A 17,894-nucleotide genomic window follows, 5' to 3' on the forward strand; every position below is an offset into this window, starting at 1 on the left:
GCTGATGCATGAACTTGCAGATCCCATCGCTCAAGACCATTCTTGTTCTGAAGGTCCTTGTAGCAGGGTATTCAAAGATATGCAGAAATATCCAATAAATCTGACATTTTCCATATACCACCTGGGCACTGGCAGTGGAGCTGTGATCATGCAGTTCAGTTTGCGAGGCTGGGATCAAAACCTTGGGATTTTGCTGGAAAAGGGTGGATCGATAAAAAGGATTACATGGACATGTACGGAGTGGCTCTGTCCACGTCAACAACAGTTTTTTGAGTATTCGGACATCCTAATCTCGTTAGCCTGCACATGTGGAGTGGCTGCTCGCTTTAGTTCAATGCAGTGAACTAAAGCGAACATTTGAACAGCCAATCCGCGTCTCAAACGGTGTCCACCAGTTCAGCTGAGAAATCCTTTCAATGTTGTGGGCATCTGTCTGCTACTAGTGTATTTTGCAATGACCTAGTACAAGGAGTATATCAGTAGGGCAGAAGACCCGTGGTCTCAGAGTCTTATCATCAAATTTATTTTCAAATGTTCCATTCCGTTCGCATCACCATCTCAATTTGAAACTTGCGGGTACCTAGGTATACTTTTACGCCATGGCCGATCCTACTCAAGGAGCAGGTAATAATCTACCTCAAGTTCTACTTCATTAGACTCATGTACTTTGCTAACACTATTAGACCCTCCGGCTACTAGTGACACAACTCTTGATCAAGCGGAAGATCAAAGGAGCGAAACAGAAAAAATCAAACAAGCTATCATTGATGATGAGGCAGAAGATCTCAAGAAACTAGTCAATGAAAATCTTTCGCTTCTTGACGCGAGATTCGATTACAACTTCGATGAGGATGATCCATCTGATATTATAGAAGGACTAAGTCCATTGATGTTTGCAACCCTTGCAGGCCGCTCAGAAATAGTGGGTTTTCTCCTTGACAAGGGTGCTGATGCACTGGTCAAAACAAAGCGTCCCGAGCGGAGTATCCTTGAGCTTGCTCTTGCTGCTGACGATAATGCCGAAAGTATGGCAAGAGAAATTCTTGACAAAAGAGGGAAAGACGTGTTGGAGGTGCGGAGTGGGACCGACCAATGGACACCGCTTCTTCGCATGGCATACAATGGCATTGGAGATGCTGTCAAGCATTTACTTGATTTTGGAGCAGATACCAATGCACCTGACTCCGATAAGGATATAGCGCTTCACCTGGCTGCTGAGCGAGGTCATTTTGATATTGCTGAAAAGCTCATAGAAGTTGACTCAGAAGCATTAAAAGCGCAAGGCAATTCTGGACGCACTCCCCTTCATAGCGGTGCTCGATGGGGGAAAGCCGATATCGTTAAGCTCTTACTCAAGAATGGAGCAACGTCAGAGGCACAGGATTCAGATGGGAACACATCAATGCATCTTGCTGCAAAGTATAATCACCCTGATGTTGTCGACGCCCTCCTTGCCAACCAACCTGATGGTCTCAATCTAATAGAGATGCAAAACAAACTCGGCGAAACCCCATATCTTACTGCGGCTAAGTTTGGGGCAGAATCTTCCGTTGAGACCTTACTCCAGCATAAAGCGAGTCGAACGGCCCGAGATGGCTCTCTAAATACAGCATTACACCTTGCTGCGAGTGAGGGATCTCTTGAAACAGCCAAACCGCTTGTGAAAGACGAGCCAGACGTACCCAATCCTCTTGAGTCAAGAAATAAATCCCAAGAAACACCTCTACTTGTAGCCATTCAATTCGGCAAAAAGGAGATGGTAGATTTCTTACTCGAAAGTGGAGCGGATGCGGGAGCGAAAGACGCAGATGGAAACTCGGCGATTCATATTTCCGCTAAATATAGACAATTTGGGATTATTGAGAAGCTCCTTAGCAATCATGAAAGCGAGATTCTCGATTCAACCAGCAAAGCCGAAGCATCTAGGACTCTAGAGTCAAGAAATCTCAGGGAAGAAACTCCTCTCCTTGTTGCAGCTCAAACCGGCGAAGAAGGACTCGAAATTGTACACTACTTGCTAGAGCGTGGAGCAGAACTAGAAGTGGTAAATCAGAGTGGAGATAACGCGCTACATATTGCAGCAAGATATGGATCTCTCACTCTTGCTACGAAGCTCTTTGAACAAAACCATGCCAAGGCCAAACTTCTGCTGGATGTGAAAAACAAATCAGGGGCAACCCCTCTTCTATTTTCGGCAAAATATGGCAGGTTAGAGATGGTCCAGTACTTACTGGAGCATAAGGCAAGTTCAACCGTCCGAGATAAAGATGAAAATACGGCACTACATCTTGCTGCACAAAGCGGAAACCTTGAAATTGTTGAAAGATTTCTGAAAATCCCGGAGTGTTCCGAGATATTGGATAGATCAAATAAAGAGGGGAAAAGAGCTATCGAAGTCGCAGCTCAACATGGCAAGATCAAGATTGTCAATTATCTCTTCATTCGACAAAGAACTTTCAATTCAGAGGGCATAGATCTGGACACTATGTTTCTTGAATCCGCCAAAGAAGGCTACATTCAGCTTGTGAGAAAGTTTCTGCGAGAGAAGCATGATCTTCTCAACATTGAGGACGATGCTGGGAAAACTGCCCTAGTTCTAGCTGCTCAAGAAGAGAAGTTCGATGTCGTTGATTATCTGCTTGCTCAAAGCGCAAAATTCGATCCAAACGGCATCGACCTGAAAAGCATGTTCTTCAAGTCAGCCATGAAGGGTTATCACCGAATTGTCCGAAATCTTTTGGAATGCCAGGATGATTTATTGGAACAACGAAATGGGGACCAGAAAACCGCTCTGTTGATTGCAAGTGAGGCAGGTAAAGCTGATGTTGTTGAATTTCTTTGCAAAAAGGGAGCGGATGTCGAGGTCAGAGACTTATTCAGGTATACACCCTTGATGAATGCTATTTTGAGCGAATCGGACTCTATACCTACCGTGCAATGTCTTCTCAGATACGGGGCAGATCAAGCAGCGACTGATAATGGGAAGAGGAACGCTTTACACCTTGCATGCTATGATGGAAAGACCGAAATCGTGAGCCTTCTTCTGCTCCATAGACCGGATCGTCTGAGGCTATCGATCAGTACAGCAGACTTTTGTGATGACACCCCTTTATGTGATGCGATTTCCCAAGATCACGAGCCTATTGTCTTTCGACTGCTGGAGTCTGAGAACTATTTCCCTCAGAACCCCGCTGAATTTCAACCTCTTGATTCGACCGAAAAACAGAAGATGAAAGTTTCCAGTTGGTTAACCCGCTGGGTTCAGCCCAGAAGTCAAGAAAGACCTAATCCGAAAGTATCCGAGGAAATTCCCACGTCTACGACTTCGATGATGGGGCGAACCCGTGCAAGGTTGGTCTTCGAGAAGAAGGAGACTCAGCAGGGAAGCTTTGATCAGGCCGAAGCCCCCCGATCCCCCCGATCCTGACAGGAATAAGCGCATGAAGTCCGTCATCTGTTGGGCTATCTTGAATGGGGACAAGCCACTTTTGAGCCTTGCAATGGCAGAGGGTGGTCTTCCGCAATTGGATGATGAAGGGAACCGAGGAGGGGCTACCTGGCTACATTTTGCTGCTCTGGTTGGGAAATGCGATATCGTGGATGAGATCAGGCTTTTAACGAATCCTCCCTGGGAGGAATGCATCAAAGCACAGACACGAGCGAGGGTCACACCCTTGCATATTGCTGCTAGGATGGGACATCATCAAATGATCTTGGATCTTCTGGGTTATCTTGCAGGTAAAAGCCCAGACTCCAGCGAAGAGCTCCAGCTAAATGAACTTGTCAAGAAGCCTGAGAATCAAGCAAAAGGAGAAGCCGTGTTGCAAGCCATCATTCAGGAGACCGAGAATGAGGACAATCTCATATCACTAGCGGTAGCAAAATCAATGCAAACTCACAGCCTAGCACATACAGGAAATTCCAAAGCGACCTTTGAGAATCAGGGATATCAGAACATTGAGAGTTTGGAGACTGTCTTATGGAAGACACTGATCACTGTCATAAATCAGCATCAGAATGGTTTCTTCTCCTTTCCACACACTGAAAATGCAGAGCTTGTTGTCAAGACTCTGATTTGGAGAGGTAATATGAGCAACAATAGCACATGGAGCCTTGATTGCCTCGATGATCTCAGAAAAAAGCTGGAAATACTCGATCACCCAAAAGGGAATCTTTTGGACTGGGCTGTTAGTCACAGATATCCCGTGGCTGTTTATTGGCTTCTTTCGAGTGGACTTTATTTCAGTGAACATCAAGTTCAAGACTGTGAGAGCTACACAGACACACAGATCCAGAGTCGCGAAGTAACAAAATTGGAGAAACGACGGGCAGAATTACTCTCGACGACAGAAAATCCCGAGGGATCGACAGTACAAGCTGAAAGGATCAAAGAAATTGGTAAGGAAATTGGAGAGAACAAGGAGGGGATCAGAATCAAGGAGCATATAAAAAAGCTTTTGCGAAGCCCTCCTCCTGTTCGTGCACGCAAAGGTGACACAGAGAGTCCACATTTCCAGGGTTTAATCAACAGTTGCGACAAACAAGAAGGAACAGTACTGGATCTCTGTCTTGTCGAAAATAAGATAATCCCCAAGCATACAAGAGAGACAATCTTCAACATAATAGACGAGGGGCCTGAATTGCTGATGAGGAGGAATAAGGAGCCCACATACGCGGATTTCAAAGCTGCGCTTTTTCCAAATAGCAGCCCTGAGGAAAAGGCTCCTGAACGCGGGGCTCGGAACAAGAATCAGAGACAAGAGCGAGCTGAACCCCGGCTACTCCAAAAAAGAATCCGATGGGTTCATATCCCCGTGAATAATGTGAGTATTCAGGGGCTCATACTATCGACTGGTCGAGCCAGTGCATCTATAGATTCCATTTTCTCTGAGCTATGCTAACTTGAATACAGTTGCGCTATGTTCAGGTGATTTCTCTCCAACCGAAGAATCACTAGATATTTATTTTAACAACCCATAGGAGCTTATGGTCCGGCTTTCCCTTGAAAGGCAGAGAAACGCTGGCTTACATCGCGCTTTGACTAATCTTCTTAGGGGGAGCATGTCAGAGGTTGCTGCTGGAGGGGGCAATTGCTTCATGAGCCCACATTGTCAGGTTAGTTAAAGTGGCTGTAGATTTTACAAGCCCTTGATGCTGACTTTTTCAGATAACTAGTAATGGAGTGAGGGATGGCGGAGAAAATGTGAAGAACAGCCCACAAAGGCAGAAGGGAAGTCTCAATTTGACGGCACTCTACGTTAGTGATGGTTATTTCTTTTATCTATACTCTAATCACTAATAGACCATTTCTCTCAGATGCCCTATCTTTTTTGGGGGGGTAAAGCAACTTGGACAAGAAAATCAAGTTACTTCAGAAAAAGGCGGTTTTCATGGCCCTCAAAGTTCGGAAAGTGAAGGACCAGGCTTCGGGTTTAAGGTATGTGATTACTATGCACATCCTCAAACACTATATAACATTATCTCAACTCTTGAAAATAAGGCATTCATTCATCATTCTCTTACACTTGATCAATACTACTATGCTGCTCTTGAGAACACCGACGGTAGAGACTGCGACCAAGTTCTCAGTCGATATTTCAAACTTCTTGACAAAGAAAAAGAGCAAGAAGATGACTCAAGTGGCAAGATGAGAAAACAGACAAAACCGGAAAACACCCCAAAGTCACCGATCTGCAAGGACAGTATGAAGGATGACAATTCTAACATTGAAGGTGGGAAGCCCTAGAGATATCGAAATTTTGAGCGCCCTGTCAAATCACACAATACTAGTACTACGAGGCTAATTGATAGCCATCATGGGAAGCAGGGAGCGAAGAGCGGAAGCAAATCTTGTTGGTGAATCAACTATGGATGTGGATTCTTGACGACGGTACGCTGCCTATATATTAAATTCGAATCGGGCGGTTAATACAATAAATCGCTTTTCTCGCTTCTGCTGTCATCGCCGGCTAACTTGATCTCCAGACACCATCGTAACAAGCACGACAAAGGAAGCTGACAATGTCAAATACTCCTTTCTTCATCGAGTTATTCGAGAACTCCCTAGCCTGAACGGGAACCCAGACCTTGACACAAGAGATATTGCTCAGTTAATCATGGATACAGCTACAAAGCTTTTTGACGCCCAAGAAATCAAAACCGTTCACAGGGGAAGAAGTCGCCATTAGACATCTTTCGGGAATCTATCCAGCGAATAGTGTGTACCAAGCCTCAATAGATTATGGCGCCATATACAAGCTAACTATGACTAAATCAAGCGCAACGAAGAAGCCGAGCTTTTGAAGGTTTTCCGGGAGTCCCTCAAGCGCGCCCATGCAATGCCTGAAGAAACAGAAAATAACGATGAGATGTCGGATTCGAATAGCCATTCCTCCTCTGATCCAGATGAGCCCAAAGGGAAGCTTCGAAAATGGTGGGATGCAGTGAAGCAGAAAGTCCAGGACAATCCCTACGAGGATATCCGTCCAGAAACAGGCCTTTTGGTGGACGTAAAGGACATTTTAGACGAGCTCAACATTCTAAGAACTTTAGTTCAGGATCAACAGCATGTGTACAACCTTTGGAAGGGCACCAAGCACGATTCCAAGGCTAACCATTTCCCTCATATGACGGAAAGGCAAGAAGACCTCAGATCCATGGTGGATGATGTTACGAGTATTCAAGATGCCATCAAATCGCTATTGGACCTGAAGCAAAAGGAGGCCACTATCATCGAAGCACAGACAACACGCAGACAGAGTGACAGTGTCATGGTCTTTACGGTAGTTACAATCGTGTTTGTGAGTTTGACTCTTTCTCCCAGCTCTCTGCTCATATAGGTACTCATCAACGATCAACCTTAGCTTCCGGCCTCTTTTCTGGCAAGTCTTTTCGCCTTGAATGTCAGCGAGTTTCCTCATGAAGGTGGATCTGTGACCTACAAAAGCTGGTGGATATTCCCAATCATCTGTAAGTATACTGACTCTGGATTGGAACAGTTCCATTCTTGTGGCTGATGATTGTCTGGATAGTTGGTGTTTCACTTGCATTCTCCTTGGTCTTCGTGCCCCTTGCCTTCAGCGCAAATGCCTTCAAGAAAATCCTTCGGTTTTGGAGGCTTCGGGAAGAGCGCAAAAGTAAGTTCAAGGAAGAGCAAAGGGGAACTTCTGGTAAGCAAGAGGAGACAGGCAAATCCTCAGGAAGGGAGAAAAATAGCCTCTCTACATCTGATGGAACGCTCCCAGGATCAATGGGAGAAACTGTAAACGAGAATCAGAAACCCACTCAGAGCTGGAGCACATCCCAAGTCCCAAGATGGTACTCAAGATGGACAAACATGTCCAGGAGTGCGCGATATCGCGGGACGAGTCCTCCATCTGGGGTAGTGTAAGCTAGGTGGATGTGAGCCATGATCTGTGAAGGCGAGAGGGGTTTGGGAGACACTTCAAATTGGTACAAAGTTCAGTTGCATGATAATGAAATAATTTCCTTTCCAATCAACTCTAGGGTATCTCATTTCTTTCAAGCGAGTGTAATTAAACATGATAAGAAGAAAAATAGAAGACAAAAACCGAAATGCTCCCAAAAATGCCCAGTGTATCACAAATAGAATGCAACCCATATAAACCCTTAAAACAGATAGATAGTAACCCATCATCAAAAATCAACAAAAAGATCATACAATATCAAATTAAACAGATGCCAATTCCACCCATTCAGAGGTATCAATTCTCTGCGCGGGGTCCTTAGCAACAGCAGGCTGCATCAACCTCTCCACGAATCCATTCCTCGGCACCCGAGCTCCGTTCGCACCACAACGCGTAAACTCTAAAATCCGATGTCCCTCTCTCGCCATAGCAAGTCGCTGCATATTACTCGAGCCAGGATACAATAACAAATCACCCGTAGCAGCCGCAACAAGCGTCGCAGCAAGAGAAAACACATCCGATGCAGGCGTAGGCGCAACGTCACCTGATGTCAAAGACGCAAGGGAAAGTAGTTCTGGCGCTGTAAATGGTGGCGTAAATGCCGACATGGATGTATGGCTTTTCTCATCGGATGGATTTGTCTGCAGGTCTAATGCAGAGGAGAAATCCGCGAAAAGAGGTTCATAAGGAAATGCGAGTGGCTCAGCGTTTGCATCAAGGTTTGTATCTGTAACTTGCACAACAGGGCGCAAGAGCAGGTTATGCGGCTTGATATCACCGTGGATGATCCCCGCACTCTTGTGTAACCATTCCAGGCCTGAGATCAGTTTTCGCGCAAGATCTCGCCATGCGGCTGGTCCTTGGATCGGATCGAACATTGTAGCGGTGCATGGTCCACGTTTTCGGTTCATATCTGCTTGATCTTCGATATATGTTGATAATGCGAGCGGAACTGCGGACATAACTAGGGCTGAGGTATCGGTGTGGTAACCATGAAATGGAACGACACAGTTCTCACATCCCGGAGTTGAGCTTAGGCGGGTGAGTGTTAAAGCCTCGGAGTGAAGAACTGGGTACGCATCTTTGCGGAGAGGTGCTTTTACGGCGTAGACTCGACTTTTTGCGGTAGGCGAACTTGGTGGAGTGTTGATTGCAGTGAGTATCGAGGTACCTGGTGTTGAACGGGCTTTATATACAATGCTCCATGCGCCACGACCATATTCAATGCGCCGATTGCTTCCATCTGTGCAAGCTTCTAGGTCGTCGGTGAAACGTAGTAAGATGCTGCGCTTTGATAAGCCGGATGACGTGTCGGTACTGCTTAATGGAATTGGTATTGAGTGTTCAGCTCCGCTGGATTTGCCGATCGGAGTCACTGGAGGTGTGAGATGCGACTCGGAGGTTGGTGTTTGTAATGAGTTGCCCTTTGAATCATGGCTAGTTTGTAGCGATAATGGAATTGGTGTTGATTTGGTGGCCATTGTGCTGATTATTACCGGTTGCGGCGCGTGGCGACTCGGCAGTTATGTAGTGAACTTGACCTCGGGATATCCTCCGAGTGCTAGTAATTGACCAGTCTCAAATTATGAGGAGTCACAGATTAACACCACGATTGAAATGAAAGAGTCCAACTTTTCAATGGGGCTAAGACGAAAGGGTCGCCTTATCAAAGGTGGGCGCCAAGGGCCAAAAGGATCTAGGCGCTGCGTGATATGCCGGCATCCACGGTTTAGGGTACTATGACGCGGAGGCGGCGACTCGGAGTAAGGCGAATGTATGCGATGGAGGAGTATGAGAAGTTTTCGGTGGTCGGATCAAAGGCGCAGCAATGTTTTATTGAAGGAATTATATAGAAGTTAAGTAAAAAAGGAGAAAGATTATCATAGTATACGTATCATGGGGGTCAATGGGTCAGATAATAAAGGAGCCCAAGAAAAGCAAAGAAGAAAAAAAAAAAAGAATCCCAACATTTGAACACTTGACCTGAAAGAAAAAAGGGACCCTCTCTATTCGGGCGATAAAGAGTCTCGAACATGTCGCAGAAGACCGGAAAAACAGGTTGATCGGCAAACCCGTTCGAGCTGCTTGCAATACGACGGTAGTAACGGTAGTAACCGTGGATTGCATTGTTAGTGGGGGGGAAATTTGAGATTAGGGATCCATCCATATGGAGAAACTCGGGTTCATGAGGAACAGCTCACAAAAGTATCAACAGATACAGATATAGTCAATATAAAATGACGATCGCTATCTGGCCCGAACCCAATATGATTGGGGCCAAATGGAGAGGAGATATCCTGTGATACGGGAGTATGAGATGTGCATAGTGCAGGGGGCCGGGAGGAAAAAACAAGAAATACAGAATATTCAAGTTACAGCTAGGAATATTGATCATGCAGAAAATGAAAAATCAAATGAAATTACATAGCAAAACTAGCCTCATCCGAAAACACCCCCGGTTTTAATTAGTTTAATTGGTGTAATAAGAACGTGGAATGCGTGGCGGGGATCCACCGCATGCGTATCCAACGGCTGTCAGCAAATAGACCTGCAGAAAAGTCCACCTTTTTAATGAGTGTGGAGTAAACAGCTAGTACTACGGAGTATCGAGCTTGAGTATGATAACATCGGGATATCAAATCATGCAATTAATTACCCAATATCAAGGTACGTCTATCTATAACATCCCCGAAGTAATCAGGTGGTCACCTGCCAGTGATCAACTTGAGCTCTTTATATACAATTTCTCATCCAATCGGCTTCCAATAATCCCCATGTGCACGAGCCAATCCTTCTGCCTCGTGTTGCAATCTTCTTCCTGATTTGTTCTCTCGTTGGGCGGCTAATTGCGTATGTCTAAGGGGGAATTTGGGGGATCTTCACTGCACCCAAACAAGATGCAGCCAAGATTGAGATACATGCAATGACGTAGTGACACAGGGCCAATTCAAGGCAAGTTGAGAAGAAAATTCTAGAAGAGCGGAGATGACAAGATTCGTTGGAGGGGGCTAAAAGGGGCTGGGGGTTGGGGTTGGGGGTAGGGATTAGTGGAGCCTCTTGGCTTGGTAGATCGAATAGTCCCCGGCACGGAAAGACGTCAGGGTTCCCCCAAGAAGCCGAGAGAATTCCAACGAGGAAAGATCCAATGCATGCTTTTGGTATTCCAATAGAATATCCCAAAGGACCGAAACAGGGACGCAACGAAGTCGGTATTCAGTCAAATCATACTCGATATTCTCTTGGAAGCACTTCTCGGGATTGGAGTCTCCTTCGGGTAATGAAACAGGTCCACAGTTTGGTTTAAGTCGTTTGCCGGTATATTTAACCAGACTGGGCAGCATTTTGAGAATCTCTTCCGTGGTGCGTCCGGGAAAGAGAGAATCTGTCAGCTCTGCGATGGTCATTTGGTGACGGGTGCCGAAGCTCACGGACAGCGCCTCGAAAAGTTGCACCAATTTCTCGCGCTTTTCAATCGGAATCTTGCTCAGTGCAGTCGCAGGCGGTTTCTCGGCCGGTTCGAAGTAAACAAAGGTACGACGCGTGCCGAGGGGGAAAACTTCATCCGGCTTGATATGTAACGGGTGGAATGGTCGTCTATCCCAAAGGAGGACAGACTCGTCTAGATTGTTTGAATGAGTTTCAATCCGAGCGTCATCAAGGTTCCGGTCCCAACTACGATGCAGTCGGAAATGGTGACTATCAATCTCTTCTTGTAGCGCAGCCTTCGTATCCCCAATCTTTTTATCGAGCGCCTGCAACTTTTCAGTGGTCATTTTAGGGTCTGCAGCGGCATGACAGAGTTCTGCCATGAGCTTGTCAATGACCATTTGATCCCTGGTGAGATTCTCTCGGACAAGCGCAGTGCGGTTATCAAATTTCAACGATGCGAGTGCTCGAGTGGCGTCCTTTTTCGCTTCTGAAACCTTCTGGGCCTTGTACTTATGGCTGTTCTCTGTAATTCGAGCACCCTTTTCGATAGCCTCCATAAAACTGTCGTGACCCTCTGTTCGCGCTCTGGGGTGATAAGGAATGCCCTTCTGAGGCTTGGGGCTATCCGGGGCTAGTTCCAATGGGATGGCCTCACGGCCAGCAGGAGTGGTCAAGTCTTGTGCGGCAGCCCTCTCTGTGACTCGGTGCATATTGCTTTGAATAGAAGTCCATGTCTTCAGACTGTGCCATGGTTCTAGTTCATATCCACTGGCGAGTTCGAACGCGTGCAATGCCACGTTTTCTGTCAGAAGTGCTGGTCGCTTGCGATCGCAAACTGTACGGGGAAGAACCGATTGCACTTCGAGAATGGGGAATGATGCAAGAATTCGCACACTTCCATAGCAATGAAGTCCTGTTTGTAGCATACAGCTTTCCATCACTGCAGCCCACCATCGCGACGGGGTAAAGTGGTCCTTGGCGGAATTTGGGATAGGTGGATTCGCAAGGATCAAAAGAGAATTGTTCTTCGGCAGATCGCCGGACTCGTTTGGTTGTGGCGCCTTTTGTTCTGGTAGGTATTTTTTGAAGATCTCCGGCCATCGTGCGGTGTAAATGTTCAGAGATCCTAGCGTGTAAGATGGCTTGCTTTTCGCTAATGGTTTCAGAAAAGGCCCGTATACGTCCAATTCCGGCTCAATCATAATATGGCGACGAGGGCGAAGGTATTCATTGACTGCAGATGACCAGACTCCATTTCCGGGCCACAGGTCAACAATATCCAACGGGGCGTCCTGTGGAATATACGGAGATATGCGCTTCAAGGAATCGACTATATGAAGAAGTTACTAGGTCAGTCCTCAGCTCATCAAAGAATTGTTAGGGAGAGTCATAAGCTTACCACATAGCTCCTCACTCACGAGAGTCCCTTGGGAATGGCTTTTCTTGGTAGCAAGAGGCTTAATTTGTTTGATGATGAGTTCAGTGATTGGGTATCGCGCAATTGGCGCCCACCTGCTGTTAGCTGGAATTTTCAGCATTTTGGGTATGTGTGATGAATGGCAGAGATGAGCTCCATTCTAGATCTGCTCATACGTGTTGCATGATGTAGAGTTGAATTGATCTATAATCAAGGTATGTAGGAGGCCGAGCTGTAAGGTGGAAAATTGGAGAAGCTTATCGCTTATCGCTTATCGCTCGAGGTAATGGAATTGATGCGGCAAAATAGATAGACCCTTTATGTATCAGGTCATTGCAATGCCTATGACATTGAAACTCATGTGACTCTTATTCTAACACATACTGGGAGTAATTTACTTGTAAGCTTTGGGAGGATCTTTTCATATATAATCAAAAACCCCGAGCCAGCCCTAGAGCTATTAAGTAAACCTTGGAATGCTTCAATGTTGATAGCGGTGAGTTTGGCGGTGAACATTAATGTACATAGCACGAGTACTGCCAATTTATACCGCATTTACTCATAGTGTATCCCACTGCTAATATTTTATGCTTAGAAGCGGAGATACCTTGCGGGATATGCCCATGGGTTATACTAGTACCAGGCATCATCTTTCCTTTTTATGATTTTCTCTCAATTATCTTTCTGCCTCTCTACTTCTCACCCAGAACAAGCCCGAATGTAGTTGCCTTCACATCCAGTGCACGTCTCTTTTGTTCTTTGTATCTGTCGCAGATTGCCCCACTCAATTCGTCTCAACCATGCCCCTTCAGATCTGGGCTGCGTGAAGAGGGGCCGTTGATCTCAACCCGATTCCCACTTCTCTCCTTGCAACATGGATTCTCAAATTTCGGCTTCCAGTGCTGGGGGCACTCCTCCTCAAAGTGTGCAAACAATTACAAAGATCGCCCAAGAGTATCAATACAATGCAGGTGTTCCACTGAAATGGTGGCTGCGCACTGCAGCCACTCTGCTTAGAGAGGTGAGTGGCCCCTCAAAGTTCATATTACAAGTAAAAGCAAAATAATCTGCTGACGATGCTGTTTTTTCAAGGCTGCGATTTACGAGCGTGAAGGACATGACGAACAAGCTTATCTTCTCCTCTTCCGACATGCCCAGCTGGTGCTGGTAAACCTGTCAAAGCATCCTGATGCCAGCAAAGACGATAAAGACCGTAAAGCATTGATAGCCGCCGAGAAAGAAGTCCAAACAAACCTTGCCAAACTAGAAGTCCTTAAACCGAGAATCAACAAGCGATATGAGCGCTACACCCAGCTGATGAGGGAACGGGACTCTCGCAAACAAGCGCTTGAACCCTCATCAGCACCCAAACAACATGAAAGACCCGCAGATCCTGCTCTCAGTGGTGTTGCGGAGCCTCTGGAAGCAGGAGAGAACCGCGACCTTGCTGTTCGGCTGGCACAATCCGAACTCAGCCGTCGTGCCACTGTTCGAAAGACTGAAGATAACCGTCGGGCCGCCGGTGTCTGGGGTGATTGGGAAACAGCGTTGAACACAGACAGACATTCGGCAGATAATGATTTGAGTCAGCGAATTCAAGACGTCAGATCCAATATTGACCACACGGGCCCTTCAAGGCAGACCTCACGTGCGCAACCTCCTATCTTACGCGACACACCATCAGCTATTGCAGAGAGATACAATTATCCAAGCGTACCACGCCAGAAATCATTGGAGCATTCTATTCTCCCTGGGAAAATTGCCATTCTTGACAAGAATGCGCAGCGACAGCCACCTCCAGTTCTACCACCAAAAGAACATGTCGCGCCCCGGAGAGCATCTCTCGTTGATGCTTCACCCATAACCGAGCCTCCGCCGCTCCCATCGAAGATATCACAAGCGCCAGCACCTCCAGAGAAAGTAATAGCAACTCACGACGGGGCCTCCGCGCCATCGGACCTCGATCCAGCAAGCTATACTTTCAAGCCTTCTGCATACCTTGAAAACGGAAGTCCATTGCGATCTGTCTTTCTACCTGCCAGCCTCCGTAATCAATTCTTGTCAGTGGCTGCTTCCAACACGCGCCGGAACTTAGAAACGTGTGGAATTCTTTGTGGAACATTAGTCTCGAATGCCCTCTTCATCTCTAGACTCATCATTCCAGAGCAAATTTCTACATCTGATACTTGTGAGACTACCAATGAATCCGCCATCTTCGAGTACTGTGATTCAGAGGATCTGATCATGCTCGGATGGATCCACACACACCCTACACAGACATGTTTCATGAGCTCTCGCGATTTACACACTCACTCCGGTTATCAAGTGATGCTGCCAGAGAGCATTGCTATTGTCTGTGCACCAAGCAAAAATCCAGACTGGGGTGTCTTCCGTCTCACTGATCCACCTGGGTTGAAAACTGTTTTGAATTGCACGCAGAGCGGTCTGTTTCACCCTCATGCCCAGGAAAATATCTACACGGGCGCCTTACGACCTGGACACGTATTTGAGGTCAATGGGCTGGAGTACGAGACCGTGGATCTGCGTCCCAAGGACGCGCGTTAATCGTCCATAATGGATTTATGTTAAGTAATTGAATATGATACCCTTTACTTTATTTTTCCTATATTTCCCCTACTGAGCACTGTCAAGTGCAAGATTTGAACTCGATAGTAGTTGTTAGATTTGGCTCTAATATTATTCTTCCATTATCTTATGGGCCTCTCATACGCCATGATAATATGTAATATGTACAGCCACACAGTCGCCACATCTGCTGCTCGCCACCTTACTCTTCTGGCTCCTCTAGTTCTGGCTGGGAAGGTACATGAGCGCTGGTGCTGTTTGACTTCTGATGCCTCTTTGCCGCTGATCCTGAGCTCTCCTTGGACTTTTTAGATGATGTTGGGGAGCGACGGTTGTGAGGCTCACGGTGTGGAACTCTTCGGGGACCCTATATCTCGTATGTTAGTGCCTCTTCACTAGTCCTTAAATAGAGTCCCCGAGTTTAAGCATATCCAACTAATTGGACTTATTTCACCTACCTCATTTGACTCATTGGAATCATGAGTGATGTGACGGTGATGATTAGCACCGTACTTTTCATTCTCTAGCTGGACGATCTCATCCCGATACTTGTCATCTTGAGAAAACCAGGTCGACATGATGATAGTTGAGATGGATGATTACTCGCGCGAAGCTTGAATCCGAGTCGGTGTTGTTAGACTTCAAATGTTAGGCAGTACTAGTCTCTGTAGTAATTATAAACTGGCTTTGAGAGATTGAATCTATTTTATATGGCTATCATGGACCGCCACTATTCCGTCATTTGTTTGGAGGCAAATCGGGGCTTCTTTCCCTCCAGTCCATTTCAGGTCCACAAAGTAATGTAACCATGGTTTATGTCAACATTGGAGTTTAGGTAGTTGTGCAAGTTCTGGATATTCAAATGTGCATATAATCGAAGCTCTTGGAGTTTTAAGTTCAAATGTTCTGCATCTATCTCAATCCGAATGACTCTGGATGCCCTATGTATAGCACCTCTGCCTAAGGTATTCTGATTCAATCTTGGATCTGAATAATCAATTAAAATAATTCAGAACATGATGTTCACATATGCACAGATACCTAAATGTGCCAGCGCTTATCGACCTGAAAAAGAATAACCCAATTTCGAATCGGTGGTTGCTACCTGATACTATACATATGAGTGCCCGTCACTGTTTACACTAGTATAGCAGGATGTCCTACTATGAGATTTTTGGGCTTCAAACCATACAATCCGTCTCATCCAACTTGAAGGTCAAGTGAGTTTGATAAAAGCCGACTATCTACAAGGCTTTATTTTTATTTTAGTTGTTTGTACATTGAATTTGATCCGAGTCATCACCAGGATCAAATGTTCAAGTTAACCTTGGAATAGTGGGGAATCTGGACCTTACGACCAGTTGACCCCACGCGATAAGCGATAAGTCTGTTTCATCTTCACTCCATCACTCTATACCTTGTCCTTGTCCTTGATCTCATAACAACACTCTCCATCATCTTTCCCCTAATCTACTCTTTTCAATTGAATTGATCTTCCCGTATGTCCTTCTCATCTCAGGGGGGTTACCCCCTCCGACACCCCGTCGAGCTCTAGCTCCACCACTGGCAGGTCTGGGTCTCACACGCCCCAGCAAAAGCCATCCAACTCCGATTCATACCAGTCCGCCGCCTCTTACTTTTCTTATCCTGTTAGCCACGTCGTCTCGGGTCTATACCGACGCCTAACAGACCCTAATATCACATCCGAAATGCCTTCCACCACATCATGGGGATCCTCGTCGGAAGTCTTCACACCGCGCCGAACAGCTTCCCCCTTCCAACCACCACCTCTTACCCCCCTCGCCCTCAAAATCCCCAGAGGCGCAGACCTCCTCCAACAACAGCTTCTCACCCGTGCTTTGGCGGAGGAAATTCGCCTTCTTGTTCCTCCGCGCTTGCAACTTGTTGAAGACTGGCGCCTCGCCTACAGCCTCGATCGCGACGGCGCTTCCCTAACAACTCTATACGACAACTGCGAAGAATTCTCCCACCGTAGCCCGCGGGCGGGCTACATCCTGGTTATCCGCGATTCCTCCCCTACTGGTGCCGTCTTCGGCGCCTACATGACTGACGCCCCGCACCCAGACTCCCAGTTCTACGGCACGGGCGAGTGTTTCCTCTGGCGCGCCAGTGTTCTCCCGCCTCCATCGACCCTTGGACTTGCGTTCTCAGGCGATGGTCCTCAATCTGAGGAAGCGCTTGAACGTGCGGGCTTACCTCCACCTCCTTCGGCTGATACAACCCATGCTGGAAGGTGGAGTACACTGCGCAATGATCCGAAGTCCAAATCTTCTAAGTCTGCGTCGCCTGCGCACAACTTGAACCTGAATCTTAAGACGAACATTGCTGCTGCTAGTGGTGGTGCCCTTGCGCCTCCTTCGCCGTCGTCGATCACTACGTCCCGAAGTGGGGCGAGCACCCCTGAGCGCATTCGCTTTAAGGCGTTCCCTTACAGTGGTGTGAATGACTACATGATGTTTTGTGAGACTGGATTCTTGAGTCTTGGTGGAGGGTAAGTTGAATGGTATATTTAAGAAGTAATCATATACTGACAGGTAGCTTCAGTGACGGACATTATGGCTTGTGGGTTGACTCGGGCCTTGAAAAGGGCGTGAGTGCGTCCAGCCAGACATTTGGCAACGAGCCCTTGTCCGATGAAGGAGTCAAATTTGATATCCTCGGTGTTGAGGTGTGGTATGTCGGTTCGTGAATTACGCCTTCATTATCTTCGCCACTCCACTCGACAATAGATCGCCATTTCGGAAGTCAACTCTCCAATTCTGCTGGGTGGAAATTGATACAGGAAACTAAAAAAAAAGTACAATCGAGATATTTTCCCTGGCTGGATTAGATACCTGTGCATTGAGCTTTTCAGAGGAGTCTTTCTCGCTCGGCGCACTCATGCATTTACCAAATACCCGGGCAAAGATGTGATGCTGGAATTTCCACATCCTCATTCCCTTATCGGCTTCAGATCTAGCGTTCGCCTTTTTATCTAATCGACTCAGCTACTCAGTTTCAAGTTCTCTTGATGA

General features: G+C 46.6%; 8 protein-coding genes across 8 annotated transcripts; 5 read left to right on the top strand and 3 right to left on the bottom strand.

Annotated features, from left to right (window-relative positions):
• Nucleotides 1–599: 599 nt before the first annotated feature.
• N7483_007219 (ankyrin repeat domain-containing protein) lies at nt 600–3,427 on the top strand (the record flags this gene model as incomplete). The annotated part of the gene is made up of 2 exons (XM_057090656.1): nt 600–624; nt 684–3,427. The coding sequence occupies 2 exons, from the start codon at nt 600–602 to the stop codon at nt 3,425–3,427; spliced, it is 2,769 nt and encodes a 922-aa protein (XP_056945397.1).
• A 73-nt stretch (nt 3,428–3,500) lies between these two features.
• N7483_007220 (Mg2+ transporter protein CorA-like/Zinc transport protein ZntB) lies at nt 3,501–4,901 on the top strand (the record flags this gene model as incomplete). The annotated part of the gene is made up of 1 exon (XM_057090657.1): nt 3,501–4,901. The coding sequence occupies one exon, from the start codon at nt 3,501–3,503 to the stop codon at nt 4,899–4,901; it is 1,401 nt and encodes a 466-aa protein (XP_056945398.1).
• A 1,437-nt stretch (nt 4,902–6,338) lies between these two features.
• N7483_007221 (uncharacterized protein) lies at nt 6,339–6,839 on the top strand (the record flags this gene model as incomplete). The annotated part of the gene is made up of 1 exon (XM_057090658.1): nt 6,339–6,839. One exon carries the CDS (start codon nt 6,339–6,341, stop codon nt 6,837–6,839), a length of 501 nt encoding a protein of 166 aa, XP_056945399.1.
• An 851-nt stretch (nt 6,840–7,690) lies between these two features.
• N7483_007222 (protein kinase domain-containing protein) lies at nt 7,691–8,908 on the bottom strand (the record flags this gene model as incomplete). Its single annotated transcript, XM_057090659.1, has 1 exon — nt 7,691–8,908. The coding sequence occupies one exon, from the start codon at nt 8,906–8,908 to the stop codon at nt 7,691–7,693; it is 1,218 nt and encodes a 405-aa protein (XP_056945400.1).
• Nucleotides 8,909–10,471: 1,563 nt separating this feature from the next.
• On the bottom strand, nt 10,472–12,394 carry N7483_007223 (uncharacterized protein; the record flags this gene model as incomplete). Its single annotated transcript, XM_057090660.1, has 2 exons — nt 10,472–12,186; nt 12,256–12,394. The coding sequence occupies 2 exons, from the start codon at nt 12,392–12,394 to the stop codon at nt 10,472–10,474; spliced, it is 1,854 nt and encodes a 617-aa protein (XP_056945401.1).
• A 753-nt stretch (nt 12,395–13,147) lies between these two features.
• N7483_007224 (putative endosome-associated ubiquitin isopeptidase (AmsH)) lies at nt 13,148–14,838 on the top strand (the record flags this gene model as incomplete). The annotated part of the gene is made up of 2 exons (XM_057090661.1): nt 13,148–13,294; nt 13,366–14,838. The coding sequence occupies 2 exons, from the start codon at nt 13,148–13,150 to the stop codon at nt 14,836–14,838; spliced, it is 1,620 nt and encodes a 539-aa protein (XP_056945402.1).
• Nucleotides 14,839–15,061: 223 nt separating this feature from the next.
• Nucleotides 15,062–15,437, bottom strand: N7483_007225 (uncharacterized protein; the record flags this gene model as incomplete). The annotated part of the gene is made up of 2 exons (XM_057090662.1): nt 15,062–15,226; nt 15,318–15,437. The coding sequence occupies 2 exons, from the start codon at nt 15,435–15,437 to the stop codon at nt 15,062–15,064; spliced, it is 285 nt and encodes a 94-aa protein (XP_056945403.1).
• Nucleotides 15,438–16,379: 942 nt separating this feature from the next.
• Nucleotides 16,380–17,569, top strand: N7483_007226 (putative oxidative stress response protein Oxr1; the record flags this gene model as incomplete). The annotated part of the gene is made up of 2 exons (XM_057090663.1): nt 16,380–17,371; nt 17,425–17,569. Coding segments are annotated over 2 exons (1,137 nt in total), but the record flags the coding sequence as incomplete, so codon positions are not given.
• Between the last annotated feature and the right edge of the window lie 325 nt (nt 17,570–17,894).

The sequence above is a fragment of the Penicillium malachiteum genome (assembly GCF_028827825.1).
Source record: "Penicillium malachiteum strain IBT 17515 chromosome Unknown utg000003l:1.0-4950554.0:1.0-4952489.0, whole genome shotgun sequence".
In the NCBI taxonomy this organism is placed as follows: Eukaryota; Fungi; Ascomycota; class Eurotiomycetes; order Eurotiales; family Aspergillaceae; genus Penicillium; species Penicillium malachiteum.